This window comes from Acartia tonsa, chromosome 1 (genome assembly GCF_053477335.1).
Source record: "Acartia tonsa isolate MP-2025a chromosome 1, ASM5347733v1, whole genome shotgun sequence".
NCBI classification, from domain to species: Eukaryota; Metazoa; Arthropoda; class Copepoda; order Calanoida; family Acartiidae; genus Acartia; species Acartia tonsa.
The window spans coordinates 18,675,113-18,694,539 of NC_137260.1; the positions used below are offsets into that span (position 1 = coordinate 18,675,113).

At 32.9% G+C, this 19,427-nt stretch overlaps 1 protein-coding gene across 1 annotated transcript; it reads right to left on the reverse strand.

Moving 5' to 3' along the window:
- Window positions 1-65: 65 nt before the first annotated feature.
- LOC145326759 (uncharacterized) lies at window positions 66-18,870 on the reverse strand. The gene is made up of 30 exons (XM_080170163.1): window positions 18,716-18,870; window positions 18,295-18,447; window positions 18,018-18,107; window positions 17,673-17,764; window positions 17,469-17,557; window positions 17,186-17,292; window positions 16,778-16,866; window positions 15,859-15,955; window positions 15,279-15,336; window positions 14,391-14,540; window positions 13,954-14,080; window positions 13,655-13,772; window positions 12,504-12,734; window positions 11,888-12,034; window positions 11,328-11,515; window positions 10,966-11,036; window positions 10,553-10,633; window positions 10,151-10,236; window positions 8,975-9,052; window positions 8,108-8,377; window positions 7,472-7,637; window positions 6,347-6,443; window positions 4,700-5,864; window positions 4,142-4,268; window positions 3,772-3,889; window positions 3,377-3,442; window positions 2,693-2,810; window positions 2,027-2,166; window positions 1,188-1,276; window positions 66-712 (listed from the first exon to the last, which is right to left on the reverse strand). Exons 2-29 carry the CDS (start codon window positions 18,445-18,447, stop codon window positions 1,189-1,191), a joined length of 4,407 nt encoding a protein of 1,468 aa, XP_080026289.1. The 5' UTR covers window positions 18,716-18,870; the 3' UTR covers window positions 66-712; window position 1,188.
- Window positions 18,871-19,427: the final 557 nt, after the last annotated feature.

Consider the following 19,427-nt stretch of genomic DNA (forward strand, 5'->3'; position numbering starts at 1 on the left):
AGGTAAGTATAACTTTAACTGGTACCCGTCCTTTACAAACATTAATTTCAGTAATGAAACAAGAATCAAACACAATAGTTTTATTGATAAAGTAATAACAGTTTTAAATAAAGGTTTCTGGTTACTATAATTTACATTGTATAGTTAGTGTGTGGGAGAACAAAATATTAATTCAAGTATAAAAATAATTTCACATAAATTAAGAAATATTTAGTTTTAGTCAAGACAAAAATACATGTCACACAGAATCCAACCGTACATATTAAAGGTCTTGGATGTTTAAATAAGGCATGTTTTTACAGCAGGAGACTACGCGTTCTGTCATTTGTCCCTCATTTAATATGAATATGCATGTATTTTGTGCTTGCTACAAAAAAAAATATTTTAGATATGAATTTAATAAACATAGAATTTTAATTACCTAGGTATTCAAAACATTTTTCATGGCAAAGATGAATACATCTCAATATTAGAAAATTTTCATTTATTTTCAGCTTTAATAAAAAATTTGCTTAAGTTAAATTAAAACTAAAACAATTTAAACATACAAGTACTTAGGTAGATAAATATCTTCAAATAAATCTGAGAAAGAACTAAAAAGACAATGAATTGATTATAAAAGTATTAGATAATTAAAATTATTATTATTATTGAAATAAATCATACTAACATTAATATCGATCGAGAACATTTTGTAATTTTGATATTTTGGCTTAAAAATTATTTCATAAGATAACTACCTTGCCTTCAATTTTAATCAATAGTGTATATTCTGAACAAGATAAACTTTTTCCATTCCATAACATTTAATCCTCAACCCCCCCCCCCTCACTCCCCCCAAATAGTTTTTTTTTGTGTCTGGTGATAAGAGGAGACTTAGCTTTTTGCTGATTTTTAAAATATTTCCCCATCATTTTTAAAATTTTTACTGATATGTTTCAATAAATGTACAAGCAATTATCTAAAATATTTGGACACTGTAATTTTTTTATAGACAAATGTTACATTAACCTAAACCCCATGTTTTTAAAGCAAGACCTTATAAGAAGGTCAGAATAATGTACAGTTTAATGCCCCCCCCCCCCCCCCCTCCGTCTCCCAGAGTATTGGTAAAGAGAAAATTGATGCTAAAAGGGTTAAAACATTTGAAAGTTGATAGGTTATACTAAGAAGGACAGAGTTAATACTTTAGAATATTTTTGAGTTAATAAGACTATATGCAAGAGAACCCTGTGCTGATAGTTTAGATCCGGAAAATTCTTCATCTTCTTCTAACCTATTAAAATTAAAGTTTTTATCAATTCATCATGTTTTGTGTACAGCTTAAGTAGTTAGCATATCATTTAAAACGGCGCAATCTTTTCCTCCAATTAATCTAGCAGGGGTGTATATTCTGCACAAGATTAATTTTTTTTCTCTGCTGCAATTTAAAAAAAAAAATTTCCCCTCCCAGGTAGTTTTTTCCAGCAAGGAAGGGGACAAAATGGAAAAATATTTTCAGAACTCTTTATTTTATCTATATTATGCCCCCTTTCATATATTTTTTCACCAAAGAGGGGAGAAAAATAGAAAAAAAGCTTTCAGTTCTCTTAATTTTTACATTTTTTTCCACCCCAACCATATATTCTTTTATTTTTTTTAACCCTCCCCCCCTCCCCCCGGGTCAAATTTGCATAATATACACCCCTGTAATCTAGTAGGCATATCCTTTTCAATATTTAGATCTTTTGTAAATATAATAACTTTTAAAGAATTGATCAACTTTCAATACCCACACTGATTTTTAAAATGATATGTTGACATCAGGAATAAGGTATAGCCAACAAGCAAAATAATTCTAAAATAATATTTGGGGGCAGATAAAAAAGTCCCCCCCCGCACCGAAAGCTGAAAATAAAATAATGTTTTCGCGATTTTTTCCTAATCAATTTCGCTGTTTATATAAGCTATGTTGGCATATTTTTTGTACTATCTTTTTTTTGTAAAAAAAATGTCGCAAATAGCGGAATTTGTAGAAAAAACTCACCAATCATTTTCATCATCAGTTTGGTCGTCTAGATTCTCTTGATCATTGAGATCCGTGTGTTTACTGTCAGCCTTCAGTTGTTGCTGAGACATGGTTTGGATTAGTCGACATGTATCATCTATCTTCTTCTGTTTAGTGTTCTGAAAATATTTTCTAATTATGCTAAAAAATACTTTTTTTTAAATGCGCGTTTGATTTGATAACTGTATGCTGTGCCTTTTTATTGAATATTGGCCATTCCAGGTTTTAAGGAAATTCGTTTGACGGTTGCAATGATATGCCAAAAAATTAATATTTAAATTCAGCCGTTTTTCCGCTTTAACCTTTGAAGTTCTTATATTTTTGTTGAAATAGTGAATTCCAGCTACATTTTAACATGAACTGTACCATAACCAACTTAACAGGATGTGTGTGTGTGTAAGTAGCGACGGATCTTGTTAACCACTGAACCGATATGGTTCTCTTTTACAGTGAAGCTTATCATAGGTCTAGGGAATGTTTATAATTATTTTACGGTAGCATACCTATACTAATTCGCCACTGGAAAAAAAAGGGCATGGGAGGTCAACTTCAACCCCTTCCCCCTCCTTTTCCCCAGTGTTCCTAGAGGCCTCCATGGGCATAGCCACTAGTTCATACATAAAAAAATAAAATAAACTATCTCACCCTTGTTAAAGCCTCCGTGCTCATGGCCATGGTTATTTTCTTCCTTTTCTTATTTAGTTGCTGGCGAACATTTCTTTTCTCCTGAAGTCTTTTGTGAACATACACCTCGTTGTTCTTACTAAAATTAAAAGATCAGATCAATTCGCGAAATCGTAAGAAATTGCAATTAAAACCCAGGATTCTTATGACAATAAGACAATGGACAGTATATTGATCTTCATACCAATACCAAGCACCTTAATTAACATGTAAATTAAACTTTTTGCGTGAAATGATTGGACACTGTCATACTTTAGTTGGTAACCAACCGATTAAATTCATTAAAAGTATCACAAGTTTTGGAGCCAATGAATTGGATAACGTGGTTATAAAAATTTGGGTACCACTCTGCATAAAACCCTATTTGAAATACTAGGAATTATTAAAAGCAAATCTTTTATACATTTATGGCAGTACCGTCAATATTTCATAAGCTCCATAATATTAATAATGTATTATAATGTAAGTATGTCTAATCAGTATTTTAAGATTTTGTTTTACAGAAATTTTCGAATAGATATTACCTAACGATTTTTTTGTTCAGATTTTATGTCGAATATTAAATGTTCGGTTGTCTGTCCGTCTTATTTGTTTACCTTCACTTACATGGATGTTATATTCTTTTACACTTTAAAACATTATTACCTGTTAAATCTATTAAGAGGACTGTCTTCAACAGGGGTTAATTTAGGGGTATCGATTGACTCCATTCTAAAAAAAATATGTAAACAACATTACCTAATTTTCATAAAATCTTTTTAAATAAAAAGAAGGATTACTGTCTTTTCAATTACAGCCATACCAAAACTATATAGAACGTTAAGAATTATTTTCTGACAAACTAACATAAATTTTCATTTAGACAGTTACACATAGTACAAAAATGCTAATACTATAGCAGATAGACATACAATTACTGGATAGAATAACACAACTTTAATTTATTTTCTTATACTTTAAGAAGAAATTAAAAGGTATAAAAACATTCAAACATTTGATATCCGCGGTAAGCTGTCTATAATTGTGATAAATCACTATACCTATTCAATTCTTGACTCATATATTTCTGGATTGGAGTTCTAGCACTGTGAATGCTTATTTCACTCCCACTTGATTCGTCACTGTTTGCTAAAAGATTAAAGCCGCCTTTTCCACCACCTTAAACAATAAATAAATTATCTTTCATCAGATTTATATTGAATGCCAGATTTTCTATGACGTACAAATATTACTTGAAGAATATAAATTTATTCTTTTTGTCTAAAGAATTAGTAGAAAACTGTAGGATAAAAATCAAAATTAGAAAACAATTAACTGACGGTGTGAACTTATTTTGGATAAACTGTTTTTTTTTCCAAGTGGTCCAATGATCAAAGAAAATAACATAACTATAATACTATAAAAAAGCACCTGTTATGCCACCAAAAATATCATCCTCGTGGTTTTCATTTAATTTAGAAAATATTTCTTCATTTTTACGTCGAGCTTTCAAAGTCTTTGGGTTGGCTGTAATTTCTCGCAAGTCCACATACTGTTTCTGAAACAAAGAAATTTATTTGGAGGACAATAAAAACTAATATCCTATTAACGGTTTAAAACTAAAGTTACATCCACCGTAAGTCATAGGCAAGCCGAAATAACACACAAACTTACTGTAATTTTACTGCTGATTAAATATTCTGAATGGGTTGATGACCTTATTAAGAATAGGGTTCTTTCCCCCTCCCAATATATAAACAAACAAAAATTTCACCCGCCACACAGAATTTAAATTTGTTTTATATTATGCAGCGAAGGGGGGGGGGGGTTATTCTGTGATAGACTAGGCTCTTTGAGAGAATGAAGATAAAAATTTGATCGAGACAGGTTTTCTAAAATGAAATAAATTGCCTATTCTTACTTTAATAAGGTTAATTTTAGAGAGTTACACTAGTGATATTAATTTAAGAAGCTAAAGGTTACACTTACATTTTGATCTTGAGTGATATTTTCTAAAGCCCGCTTCTTCAAAGGATTTTCAACTCGAATCTTTTGTCTCTTTTTTTGCACAACAATCTCAGTCTGTTCCAAATCCTCGCTCATTTCATTGACATTTTCTTTATCAATTACTTTTTTTGATGTAGGTCTGCTACGCTTTTTATTTGGCTTGTTCATTTTATGACTAACTTCCACCACTTTATCTTTTAAAATGTTTGTTTTTTCGGCGTTCTTATTTTCAATTGGAGGATTTATTTCTTTTGTGGAGTTTTTAGTTGTAGTTGGAAGATTTTCTGCCTCACTTTCATCAATATTTATGTGTTCAGATAAGTCTTCAGGGTCTATTGTATTTTCATATTGTTTTGGTTTGCGTCGGTTACGTTTACTGGCAGGAGCGTCTTGAGTGTCATTAACCTCAGTTTGGTTAATTTTCTGCGGTCTACCCCTTTTGTTTGCAGCCTTCTCCTTGGGGCTACTTTCATTGTCACTATCATAATTTTTAGGTATCTTTTTCTTGGATTCTTTTGGTGATGTAACAACATCATTTATAGCTTTATTAGAAGGATCAGCCACCGCATTTTCCTTAGCTTGTTGGTGCTTTTTAGTTTTTGAGTGGGCCTTAGCTCTTGCCTTTAACGGATGAAAAGAATTAGGACAATATAGACACGAGTATTTTTGATAAACAGGATCAAAATGAAAATCTTCAGTTTCATTGCTCTCGGTGGCCGACGTATTTTTGGCCGATTTTTTATCATTGGGGCTGTCATAATTTTCATTATAATTAATGATAGGCCGTTCTCTACTTTTGCTGGATTTGTTTTCTTTTTCAGGTAAACTTTTTCTTTTAGATTTTGAGCCATCTCGTTCTTGACTTTTAGATTTCGAGCCATCCCGTTCTTGACTTTTAGATTTCGAGCCATCCCGTTCTTGACTTTTAGATTTTGATCTACCATTATCAGCAATGATAGTCCTTTCACCTGATTCTTCATTTTCCATGGATTTTCTGGTAAGTTTCCCCTTGTTAGTGGTGGAATCACCCCTTTCCCTGCTTTTGGAGACAGATTTAGAATTCTTTCGAGTTTGGTTGACTGCCTTGTCCATGGAGACTCTTTTTTGTTTGTTTTGCTTATTGGGTGAATCTGATTTAGCCCTTTTTCTGAAACAAAATAACATTTATATTTAACTTTATTACCAACTGTATACCTACTCAGGCAAAGTTTCAAAATTAGTAGTAAAAAACTTAACGAAAAGGTAAAATATTAAACTAGCCAATAATATAAAAATCATCGACCGTGGCTCAACACGTAGCGCATCCGCTCGAGCAAGGGAGGTGATAGGTTCGAATCTCGGCTTAACACCGCGTCACATCTTAAGACTTTAGTTCCTACTGCTGCTACATTAATAGTTTTAAGTAGGAAAAATGCCTTGGCACAAAACAGACGCAACTGATTATAATCCAGTTAGGACTTCCAGACATAGGTCATACCGTCGAAGAGTTGTTTGATGGGTGATATTTAACCTAATACCCCAATTATTTGGAAAGAAAAGGAAATTTGACTCCCCTGCACTTAGTTATCCTGGGTTGCTGGACCTGACGTTAAAGTGTCATGTAAACCCTAATCATATTACTGTTGTTACCTTTGTTCTAGTCTGGCTGTTCCAGTTTCCAGGATAGATTCATCACTTCTTACTCGTGAGTGCACCACCTTTTCTTCCTGGACTCGGGTTGTATTACCTAATATGTTAAAAATCAAATATTATATGTGGTATTAACATTTTCATTTTTAGTTTTTTAAAATAAAAAAGGGGCATGGATAAAAGACCAGGATTCTGACAAACAAATCTAATGGAAAATTTACCATCAACCAACTTTCTTCTCAACCCCCCCCCCCTTCTTACCCACTTCCCTATATTTACAGTACAAAACAAATTTACAGCCTTTGACTAAAGGTTAAATTAATCTATTTTGTAGTAAGTACTTTAAATATTTTGAGGCTTATTTAACAGTTATTCAACGAATTCCTGCCCACAAAACTACAACTATTATCAATATGATAATATAGATGTAGAGAAGAATATAAAAAAAGTAACAAGCCCTTTTCACTCCACAGGGGGAGCATAAGCCGCTGACAATTTGGCAGTGTTTCTGTAACAATGTGGCTTTTTTTATGGATATGGGATAGAGTTGTCAGCCATAAGATTGTGGTGTAAAGCATCCATTTCCCCATCAGACAACCAACCCTTTGATTGCACGACCTTTGTCTGGGAAGTCCTAAGTGTGCATGGTAGTGAGTTGCCTTCATACTTTAACTATTCATGTCGCGCAACTGACAAGGCAGCAGTAGGAACAATTTTTAACGTCTTTAGTTATGACGCGGTGTCGGACCGAGATTCGAACCTATCACCTTCCCGACGACGAGCGGATGCGCTACGTGTTGAGCCACGGTCACGGGTGTAGAGTAGAATATACGTGGATATTATGATGGAAAAAATACTCGTCAATTTAGGTTGCCATTTCCCCTGCCATTGATTGGTCAATTTGTTTATCTTTATAAGAGAACTTAAAATTTGGTTTAAGATCCAAGTAGTTATAAATCCATCTGAATATGAGTCTATAACCCCTCATTCAACCAATATTTACCAGCTGCTACCAAGGAAGGATTTTCACAAATATAATTTGTAAATTGTAGGGAAGTACAAATTATAGTTTATTGTCTTTTTCTTGCATTTTTAAACTTCTGATAGAATGAGTAAAAAAAATACCTTTTACTGCGCCACCTCCTTCCAGCTCCAAGTGATTCTTCCTGATGTGTTGTTTCAGGTCATTGAAAAGATTAAATTTATGTTGGCAATAGTCACATTGATATGCTTTCTTGCCGTGCATGATGGTCATATTAGTGTAATTCTTAGCACGTAGCACGCTAAAGTCCTAAAATATATTTTTTTAATAGTAGCGTTAATAGTCTTTATTTATGACATGTCAATTAGCTCATCGGGAGATTGGTTAATTTGAATCGCGGCACAACAATATGTTATAACTAAAGACGTCAAAAATGGGTTCTACAGCTTTTAAAGACAAAGCAGGGGATTGCTTTAGAACATAACATTCGCAATGCATTACCACGCATAGTTAGGACTTCAGACAAAGGTCGTGAAATCACATAGTTGTTTGTCTGTGGGATGTAACTTAAGCTATTTCTAATATTTTATCCAATGGGTTAAATCTAAACTTTAAATAGCCTAAAACCTTCTCTGGACATATAAAAAGCTACACTTTGAAGGAGAACCAAATCGGGTCAGTGGTTCACGAGATCTTTTGCTACAGAAAGAAAAGTTTACTACTTTATATAATAGGATATGCACCCCACCCCTATGAAAGATGCTAAACAAAAACCATACCTGTATTGACATAGTGACATTAAGATGACCGCCGCCAGTAGCCACACTCTCCTCCATCCTGGACATTTGATTCTTGTAGTTCTTAGAATTCTTGTTCACACGTACCCCGGGGCTGCGAGGTTGACGCTTTTTAGCGGTTTCTATTTCATTTTCCTCATTATTGGCAGCTGCAGGGGATGATGGTTCTTTTCTGACAGGAGAGGTGTCGGGCTGTTTGGAAGGCTGTTCGTTACTCTTGGGTCGAGAATGGACTGATTGATTTGGTTCACTCTGAAAAGAAAGTTTATTTTAAAATTAGGAAAAAGTTCGAGCAAGTAAATTACAAGGATAATTGAGTCCATACCTAATACATGCTGTATTATCAAGCTAACAATTTGTTGCCTACAAAAAGTTAGAAAAAAACACTTGTGTAAAGCAATTGAAGTTAATGGTTTATTTAAAGCCTTCAATACCTACTTAGGAAAGATTAAGAGTTGTGTGTTTTTATTATTTCAATTTAAAATTATCAAAAAAATTGAAAGTTCAAAAATTAATATAAACAAACAACTTATTATTTCAAATAACAAACACGCACTGTAAGGGTTGACAACTAACTGGTTTAGAATGTATGTGACGTACCTTCTCCCCAATTTTATTCTAGCATTAACCCTTTCCCTTTTTGTATTTACCCATTGCAAATAAATCAGGAATACGGGAATGGTTAAATATACTAATAATTGAAACTTTCTTTTTACTACATTTTTCATATGATGGAGTGCAATGCGTCAGTACAAATAATCTTTATTATCATCTTATCCTTTCTGTGACATATAGACTAACAGTAACTTAAAGCTTAGCAAGCTGTATTTCTAGTAAAATATGAATTACCTGCGCCAGGGATGAAATACTTGTTTCGCCGCGCAGCTCATTAACACGTCTATGCACAGGACTCACACTCTTACCAGTCTAATATGAAAGGGATGTAATAAACGTGGATATTGTTTGATATTCTTGCATATCCTCATGAAATGTTTATCCCAGCAGGCTAATGTAACGACACCTCCAATCCCTCTACCATTTGACTTTACTCCATCCCCTCTCCTGACTATGGAGTATCATATTGACCAATATCTGAGGACTATATTAGCCAGCTAAATTGACGACAAAAATTCTTGTGTCACAATATCCATTATTATAAAAATATAAAAAATTATCAGGGAGAAGAGGAAAATAATAGATATTTAAAGCTTAGCAAGGAGTTAATTTTTATTCTAAAATTATGGAAAAAATATATCAATAAGTCAATTAAAATCACGGATAAGATATTTTAATGAATCAATTATAATCAAATTGTGTGTATTTTTTAGTTTTTATCTCCCTAACATTCTTAACTCTTCAAAATAAAGGGGACAAAATAAAACAAGAATAGATTACTGTCCGTGTCCAGTGTCCATTCGTGTAGACATACAAACCTTAAACATCCAATTATTGAAATTGTACTTCCCTCTAAAATCACGTCAATATTAAAACTAACCAAAAAAAAATTCTTTTACCCGAACGAACGCGTGACAAACAAAAAAACGGACACATGAACCTTTGGGGACCATCGTTTTAGACGTCCCAAAGGTTTTTGTTTGAATTGGTGGAAGAAGTGAAAACTACATTTATTTCAAAAAGGCATGATAATATGTTCTATTTTATACAAGCACTAGCGGCTACGCCCTTAGGAGCACTTGAGTAGGGGGGAATTGAATTGGATAACCAAATTTCTTAATTTACATAAAAGAAATAGTAAAAAAATATTTTCGGGGGGGGGGATTTTTATTTGCGGGGGGCGATTTCTCATGGGAGGGTGGTGGTACCCTCCCCCAAAATAGTTATAAACCTTCCCGAGACTTATAAGAAGCTACCCTGTTAAGGAGAACCTGATCGGTTCAGCGGTCAGCGAGATCCTTCGTTACAAACAAACAAGCAAACAAACAAACAAACAAACAAACATACATACAGACAGACAGACAGACAAACATCGTTCTAGCATTTAATTATCTCTTATTGCATTTTTACCTTTTGTGTTGTATTGGAGACGTTGGTACTGACGTCAATTCCAGCACTTGATTCTTGCAGGGTTGGCAATACAGAAGAATTTGCAACTAAATTCAAAGAAAAAAATTGCTGCAGTTGGTGTTACAAGATAGACATACTTAGTGACAAAGTGGGTTGATTCCGGCTTGTTTTAACAAAAATTGTTCAAATTAAGTTCCAGCGCTTTTTCTTCGTAAATCTCTTAATTATAAATTTAAAATTTATCATGGAAGGAGGCATTTTGGTCTGTGAATTTATGAACATGCATTTACATGCTGTTTCTTTGTTTTTCTTAGTTGCATACTGTATTAAATTAAAGCAATAGCCAAGCAAGGAAAAGTGCTGTAATATTTTTATTCTGTCCTCCCTGTGCTATGGACTCACCTGGCTTAAAATTGTTGATGAACATACTCATATTTCCAGGCACAGACATTGTCGTCATTAATGTTGAATTTATGTCTTGACCTAAAATTAATTGAAATATTTTGATCAGGGCCAGTTTACGGTAGAATGTTCCTGGGATTGATTATCTAAAAAACAAGGATGACAACATCCATAAAGCTAAGCTCTGGAATGGAAGGACAAACGAACATTAACACTTGTAGAGTGTCAGAACTGAATAAGCAGAATATTAATGCACAAGTCTAACAAAATTGTTGCAAAACTGTTTAAATAATAATACTGTTTAAGTACATACTTACATTTTAAGGACTTGATTATAGGGATGCTTCGCTTATAATTTTGTACCTTGTTGTAATAGGAATTAGTATTCCAAAAATATCTTTATAAGGATTTACCTGGCATTAAACTAACATTTCCAGACGCTATAATTGAACTATATATCAAGGTTCTGTTCTGCTCTTTCAATCTGAATGAATAAATGATCATAAAAGCGGAGCTATGAAATCAGACGGTAGGAAAAAAGGACATTAAACTTAATAAAACGAATATAAATTTAAAAGTCTAAACAAAATAATATGTAAATTTGTTGAGAAATTGTTCAATTGAATGAAATTGGCAAGTTTAGGACAAACATTTTTTTTTAGAAACATGGCACCTTTTCTAAAGCTGTAATCATATCGATGTAGGATTCCCCATATCAAATAAAACAAAATTTCCAGCTAATCAAAGAAAACTTTTAAATTTTATTGTTTCTTACTTTTCTTTTTGATTAAAATTTTTCCAGTGAGTGATAATTGCTTGCCAGTCGTCTGGGAAGCCATACTGAAACTTTTGTAGCACTGTGATGGGGGTGGGGGCATCCAGTCCCTCCTCTCCGGGGCTGGGGCACAGAGAACCAACTAACACGTAGTCACTGGACTTTGTGCTTACTATCTGAGAGTCAACCTAGGATAAAAGGAAGAATGACAAATTCAAACAGTCCAGCGGTAAGTTTCGGTATTGAGAATAGAAGCTTAGTCGCAATACATTTAAGCAACTTCGTCATGGCTAAGTAAGAATGAATATAATTGAATAATGTTGGATAATCAAATATATACAAAGCTCCTCTGCGGAGAACGCCATTCCTTATAGTGAGATAAGGGAAAGGGACACATAATATAGTGAGATAATTGTACAATGTGTTGACCCCCAACGTCAGCTAAAAAACGTATAGGTTTCGTGATTTTTTTCCCGAATTAGTTTTGTTGTTGGCATAAGCTGTTAAGGTCCTAGTAGCCACACAAATGACAAAACTGTGAACAAAGGTAAATTACTTACCCTTCCAACTATCTTGCTAGTTATCCATCTTTGATCACTTGCACACGTGAGTGTGTCAAAGTCAAACAAGGTTCCCTCCACAATTAGCTTATCATTGCGCAGGCGTGGGGTCCAGTCCTCCAGGTATCTCGTCTTTCCAGGGCGGCCCTGGTAAGTAAAAAATGGTAATCACACCAGCACAAAAAATCACATTATACAACCTTCTGAATAAAGCAAGATGTAAAACTAGGCATTATTATTATTAAAATCGAATTAGCTTTTTGAAATAAAAAAAAGATATGGTAAAGGTCCTTTCGTGTTCAAATAGATTATAACATACAAATACCAAATTTTTTAATACTTTAAGCAAAAAAATCTAAAAACTATTTCAAGACGCCAAGATAAACAAAATGTCAAAAACAGCCACGTTCAGATCCTACTAAGTTTGCAAATATACATCTTATTAATGCATAGAAATTAAAATAATTTTATAATTCTTTTAGCTGAGCTAAATTGAAAATTGAAAAACCGGCTGAGATCTAAAAACTTGAAAAGACAGACACACTTTTAAACTTTTTAAGACCATTATAATGTGTAATAAACCAACAAATATCATATTTTTTATTAGAGACACTACCTGCGGTATTTTTAGAGGAGGCAAAGCAATATTCGTTGATGACATCATATTTCGCGTGTTATTGTGTAAAATAGAGGACACTTCAAGTGATTGTGGAGCAACTGTCTTAGCTACTATTGGCTCCGGGGTTGGCTTTTGTTTTGGCTCCGAGGGTTGAGGGGCCACTTTCTGCTTCTTAGCTTTCTTTGTGTTGACCGCTAGAGGGAGTGTTGGGACTTTAAATCCGCCAACCTAGTAAAAAATCAAGTATAAATTGAGAGGCATAGAAGTTTATGAAAATAAAATCAAATTCACATCTAAAAAAAACAGGATGTCTATTTGTGTGTGTATAATTAGACTTTTATGGAGGTAAATACTGTAATAGTTATTTCTCGCATCGTATTACAAACAGCTTTCCGCGTATATAAAATGTAATTGTACAATTATAAGGTTAAATTATAAGGTTTTGTAGCCCCGAGAAACCGAATGCACGGGCTAAAAAAATGGTTTTAATCCTATGATTGTACATTTTTATATTCGTAGAAAACTGGATATATTACGATGCTAGGCATAGTTTTTTCTTATGGATGAGAACCGGCTCTAATCCACCGGGTAGGAATCGGTTTCGAATTACGAGGAAATACTATTTTTCAATTTAAAAATCACTTTTATCGATGATTTAAAAAAAATAATCAATCTTACAGTTTTTAACCTATAAGTTATTAAAATAATAAATCCATTATAAGTATCATATTTTATTTGCCATGTTAATAAAGCAATTTTCGCCAACCAATTTACAGCAGGGGTGTATATTCTGCACAAGATTTATTTTTTTTCCCCGGCGACAAATTTTTTTGTTTTTTCCCCCCCTAGTTTTTTCTCACCAAGTAGGGGGGAAAATGGAAAAATATTTAAAGAACTTTATATTTTAATTATTTTTTCCCTCCTACCACACATTTTTTTCAGTTTTTTTCACCAAGGAGGGGGATAAATAGAAAAAATGTTTTCAGTTTTCTTAATTTTTACATTTTTTTCCCCTCCAACCACTTATTTTTATTCCCCCCCCCCCCCCGAGCCGGGGATCCCATGTAGAATATACACCCTGCTTTACAGTAATATTAGAATCATATAATACTTATATTAAATGATGACATTTGTTTACTAGGTATTACCTCTTCATTTGAAGCAGTTCTTATGCTGTTCGTTTGGTCCATTGCACTGTCAACTCTTGCGTCGTTAGAACCAGTTCTAGATTTTCCTTTGGGTGCTCGAGCCTCTGTTGTTTCTCTGCTTAAAGATTGAGATTATCAAAAAGAGGCACATATTAATATCTGACTTACAAATACAAAAAAATAACAAATGATACAGGAATTGTGCAATGGAGGACACTGTTGCAATGCTTTTCAATTTTAAATGTAACTCATTGTTATAGGAAACTACATTAAAATTAATTATCTAAAAAATATATCACCTGGGTTTATCTGTCATTTCTGTTGACTTTGAAGCACCCTTGACGTTTTTATTTCCGTTTTCTTTGTCTGATTTCTTTGGACTGGGTTGTTTATAGTCAGAAACCTCGCTTTGTGGAGCAGAACTTACTAAAATAAAAGTATACATAACAAGATTATTTCATGAAAACTTAAGAATTTGAGGGAAATGCTGACCTAGAAAGCATACCTGAAAAGCAAAGATCAAGCTTAAGATTAAATGCAAAATAGACACTGCTAAAAACTGTTCAGGACAAAGGCTGTTATTCATTAATGATTTTGTATTGCTGTAATAATTCATTATGTAAATCTCGTTGATTTCCTTGGGTAGACTAAAACCCTCTATCTGTTATATAAATCTGAAGTGCCACGCAGATATACAACCAACTAATAATACTGGTTTGAACTGCTACCAATTTACCTGTGGCTGGTTTAGTAAAGCCCAGGAAAAGATCAGATTCTCTGGAGGCTATCTCGTTCATTCTGATAACTGGTCTCGCCGGTGCCATCTTGGCGTGAGTTATGTTTTTGGTTGGCTCGGGTTCAACTTCATCTGTTGTTTTCTCTATTTCTGTAGAAGTGTACATTAAATTTTGTATAATGGCGGAATCAATAAGTTGTGTTGTCCCCTTTTTTCTATCTATTTCCCAGAGATTGTTATTAAATGGCATTTCTAAAATTTCAGACTGGGGCGTCCAAGCTTATTTATTTTTATTTTTTTTTTGGGGGGGGGGGTATTTGTTTTAGGGGGGCAAAATGGCGCGCGCCGCAAATTTTTAAAACTCTGTTGGCAGGGGTAAATTTTCTTTACCCCTCCTAAAATTTACCCCCGGGGTAATTTTTTTTTTTTGTTGGGGGGGGGGGTGGGGTAATTCAAATACTATTAAATATTTAGTAGGTACCTAGTAAAAATGCGCGCCAAAATTTTTTTTGTTAGGGATTATTTATTTTGGTTGGGGTATAAAGATTTTTCATTTCAACTTTTAAGTATACCTAAAAGAAAAGAAAAATAAAAAATATTTTTAAAGTTAACAAATTAACGATTTCTAAATTGACATTACAAGCAAAAACTGCTTAAGATAACAGTACTTCAAGGGTGAATATTCTGCACAAGATTAATGTTTTTGTTCCCCCCTCTTAGTTTTTTTTCACCAAGGAGGGGGGAGAGATAGAGAAATATTTTCAGTAGGCATGTACTCTTTATTTTACTCATTTCCCCCACCCCCCTTCTTAGCAGAGAATCCTATTCAGAATATACACCCCTGTATTAGAGATTTCAAAACAAATTTTGATATGAAAATGCACATTCCTGATTCAACTTCATCCTGGGAACTCTGTTCATCCTCGTCTTGGCTAGAGTTCTCCTCCTGGAGGGATAAATAAACTTTACAAACAGAAAACAAGAATTTAAAAAGACAATTGTAAGTCTTCATTTCGCCTTGAAAAAATGTTATTTTTATTTTTTAACATTATAACTCTTTTCATGTAAAACTTTATGGAAACCTCTTTTCCTTGTTTCCCTTTTCAACTTATTTTGGGTTACCATTTACTAGAAGTATGGTAAGGTAACAATTAGGGTTGGGGGGGGGGGGGGGGGGGGGGGTGTAAAAATTAAGATAGAAATTTAACACTGAAAACATTTTTTTCCATTTTCTCCCCTTCTTTGTGAAAAAAAACTAAAAGATTATGTGGGAGGAGGGATAATTAATACGAATAAAATAAAGAGTTCTGAAAATATTTTTTTCATTTTCCCCCCTTCCTTGCTGGAAAAAAAATAGGAAGGGAATTTTTTTTAAAAATTACAGTAGAGGAAAAATATACACCCCTGCATCAATATGGCATATTTGCGTTTTATGTGGACTTATTAATGTTTCATTATTCATCCATGCCTGACTGTCGTCCATAAAATGAAAATTTTGACTATCATGACCATCCTCAGCTATATCGAAAGTTTCATTCGCTTCGTCGTCAGCAGAATCCTCTTCTCTAAACAAGATAGTTGGGATTGATACAATTTATTACCTAGCATTGCAGATATGTAAAGGTTAACAAAAGGTTCAAGCAAGGGTTAGTTCATAATGTTGTACAACTAACAGCATTGTCGCAAATATAAGGAAACTGTTTTTTGGAGGGGGCGATTTCTCTTGGCAGGGTGGTAGTAACCTCTCCCTTCAGGGTGTCGGAGCCGTATAATTTTGATGCGGCTCCACCTCCTACCTTAAAATTAATATATCACTTTTTTTCATTATTGAATTTGATAAAATAAAATAAATAATATAAAATATTTTGCTTTTACTTGATTAAAGCTATATAAAAGTAGAAGGATGTGTGTCTATTTGTTAAGTAACAATAGTTTTTCAGTTTATTATATGGAAATAGACCGTTGCCAAATTATAATATTACTCTAAAAAAATCATTTTTAGCTAGTCCGGAGCCGGAGCCGTTTTTAACGAAAAATACGGCTCCGGATCCGGCTCCACCAAAAATGTTGCTGCTCCCGGCTCCCGAACCCTGCTGAAAATAGTTATACACTTTTCCAGGATCTATGCAAAGCTATATTGCAAAGGAGAACCATATTGGTTTAGCGGTTAACGAGATCCTTATGTACAAACACACAGATAAGATATACTGTTACTTTTGTACTATTTTTTAATCAATGACAGTTATGGAGCTTAAATTACAATACTAATTTGAAAATCAAAAGTAATGACAAGATCCAAAGTAATAAACTAAATACAAATAGCCCATATTGCCCAAGATTATAATTAAATGGTTAAATTAAACTTTTAAGTAATCTTGAACATTTACCTGGCTTCTGTAACTTTTGTCCTTTTAAAAGTAAGACAAACTGGCGTTGCCTGGAAAGTGGGTGTCGCATCACTTTCTGTTGATATAACCCTGGGGATTATTATGTTTTATTTATACATCCAATATCAAATTTAACCTTGTGATTTTAAAGATTTAACATTTTTATCAAAACACCAATATTTACTTTCCAATTAATTACTTATCAACAACGATATCCTTGTGAATTATGCATGCAATCATTCTAGACTGATTACTTTAAAAAAAACTTAGGTATAAAATCTTAAGGTTATTTCTAAAGCTGTCTAGTCAAAGTTAATTATTACATTAAAAAAAAATATTTTAAGGTTCACTACTCCAATTACCACAGCTTGTTAAATATCCCTTTCATTTTATTAAGTATAAAACATTCCTGGAAAGCGCAGCTGGAGCCAAATCGTTTGGAGGATTTTTCTCTGGTGTCATGGGTTTAGCAAATTCCTGGTTTCGCACATTTTGAGTTTGTTCGACGACTTTTGTCCTGTATAATGTTGCAATTGTCCTATATCTTAATTTCCATCGTCAATACAAATAGTGAATGTAAAGTATTTTTGCTGCAAGCATATAACAATTTATGATGCTGTAACTTTGTAGAAAATGTTTCCTTCAAATAGATTCAATCGGACAAAGCTTGATTTGATTTAATTGCAACAATTCCTTTGATTTGGCTCTATTGGACTCAAAAATTTTGCTTTATCAGCAAGTTTTTCAGATTTCTTGATAACTTTGTCATGCACTGTTGGACTATTGTAATAAAAATACTTTAAAGCAATTCAACAAGCAATGAAATTTAATTTTACTAGGTACTTGTAAATTACAGATATGTCTTTTTACAATTAAAAAAATTTTTAAGTAAAGCATAGGAAAATTTGAAGTATCTTTATTCCTTAGATCACGTGGGTTTTTAACTAGTCCAGTCCTCAGTGGTGTATTTTCATCGGGCTGTTTAGTCTGGAAAAACAGAAAGTTTTAAAACAATTAAAACGTTTTTTTTCTTTCAAATAAAAAATCCTAATGGAAACCCATATTGTTTAGGTAAATTTTAAACATTTCCTCAAAATTAGACTCAAAACAAAATCTGGGAACCAAAACTTTTTTACTTATCACAAGGTTTTTTGAAATTCTAAATGGAATTTGATTACTAGGGTAGTACTAGTTTTTGACAAAGCCAGAGAAAGAAAAATATCTATTAAAAAGAACTTACTAGTAGTTTATTAACATGGTCTCTCAGAGAGGGAGATCTAAAGTTGAGAGGAGGAGCCAGGTCTTGACTTGTATTCTTGGCTGATCTTGCCTTATTGCATAGTTTTATGTAATATAGACCATTTTTGGTACAGATTTATATCATAAAATGTTTAGTTTTATTTGAATTGAACTTATCAAAAGTTTTCTAAATGAAAATTTTCAAGTTTTGCAGATTATTATTAAAGATAGGTACCTTTTTTCCTTAATTATGCAATGAACTTAACATAAAACGATGCCTTTGAGGATTTGGAAGTATTTGAAGGTCGTGATTCATTTTCAATGTTTTCCTTGTTTATTGATTTATTTTGTTGGTGTTGATGAATATCTCCCCTGCTGATATTTTGAGGGTTGTTCCGTCGAACAACCACTAACTTTCGGGGCTTATTCATCTAGAATAAAAACAACATATAACTATTTGAATAAATTTAAATTTTCTATCATGTAGTTTATATACGATATAATTGTAACTTATGCTCAAAAAAATATATCATTTAATTTCCTTAAATGCACTTCATGCGACTATCCCTTTAATTATTTCACGAATGAACGCTAGCTAAGGTATTATTATAGGGATTATTGTCGTGTATTTTAAACGTATATAGTTAATAAAAAATGAAAATATGTAAAAATGACAATTTGCCAACTACAAGTACTTACTTTGCTGGGTTTAATAGTTATATTTCTTCTTTCCTTAAATCGAACCCGAAATAGTTATCTAATCATTTTCAGCTATCTAACGTAATTTTCTAGATAAAATTATAATTAAGGACATTAAAATTAAGTTCAAATCTTCTTCTTAACGATGCTATAAATGTTGTTTTTTTAATTAGAGAATTATTAGGAGAAAAAAATCCTTCATAGTTTGGGCATAATTATAATTTTCATCAAATATGATTAAATTAACATGAAAATAACACAAAAGTTTAGGTTTTCACTTTAAATCTGAAAATTTTGTTTGTTTTGGTTTTTGGCGCGGAAGGTACGAATGCCACTGAGACAATATTTACCAAAATTTCTCTAATATATTTTTTCCTCTTACGGAAGAAAATTTTTGAGCCAATTAATATTTTTTTCTAAATTTGAATATAATTGCTTAGGCCCATTAATTAAGGGTCTCCTCCATCCCTAAAGAGAAGTGGAGTATTGGGTTCCCTATCATATGATCCTAAAATATGACACATAATAAGCTGTAATGAATAATTTTGGTAGGGTCGCTTAGACTGTTTGAGAATTCTTAGTGGCCAAACAATCATACTGCCACTCCATCAAAGATATTTTCCAATTTTATATATAATTTAACAAATTCATTTTTATATTTTTATTAAATGCTCTTTTTGTGGGGGGGGGGTGAATTGCCGGTACATATTTT

What these genes read in the sequence shown, in the direction of transcription:
- LOC145326759 (XM_080170163.1), bottom strand. Translation starts at nt 18,447, where the DNA reads ATGAATAAGCCCCGAAAGTTAGTGGTTGTTCGACGGAACAACCCTCAA. An exon ending in CTAGCAAGATAGTTGGAAGG is followed by an intron (nt 11,516 to 11,887) that starts GTAAGTAATTTA and finishes CTTTTATCCTAG; the next exon opens with GTTGACTCTCAGATAGTAAG. An exon ending in TATTTTTGGTGGCATAACAG is followed by an intron (nt 3,890 to 4,141) that starts GTGCTTTTTTAT and finishes TTATTGTTTAAG; the next exon opens with GTGGTGGAAAAGGCGGCTTT.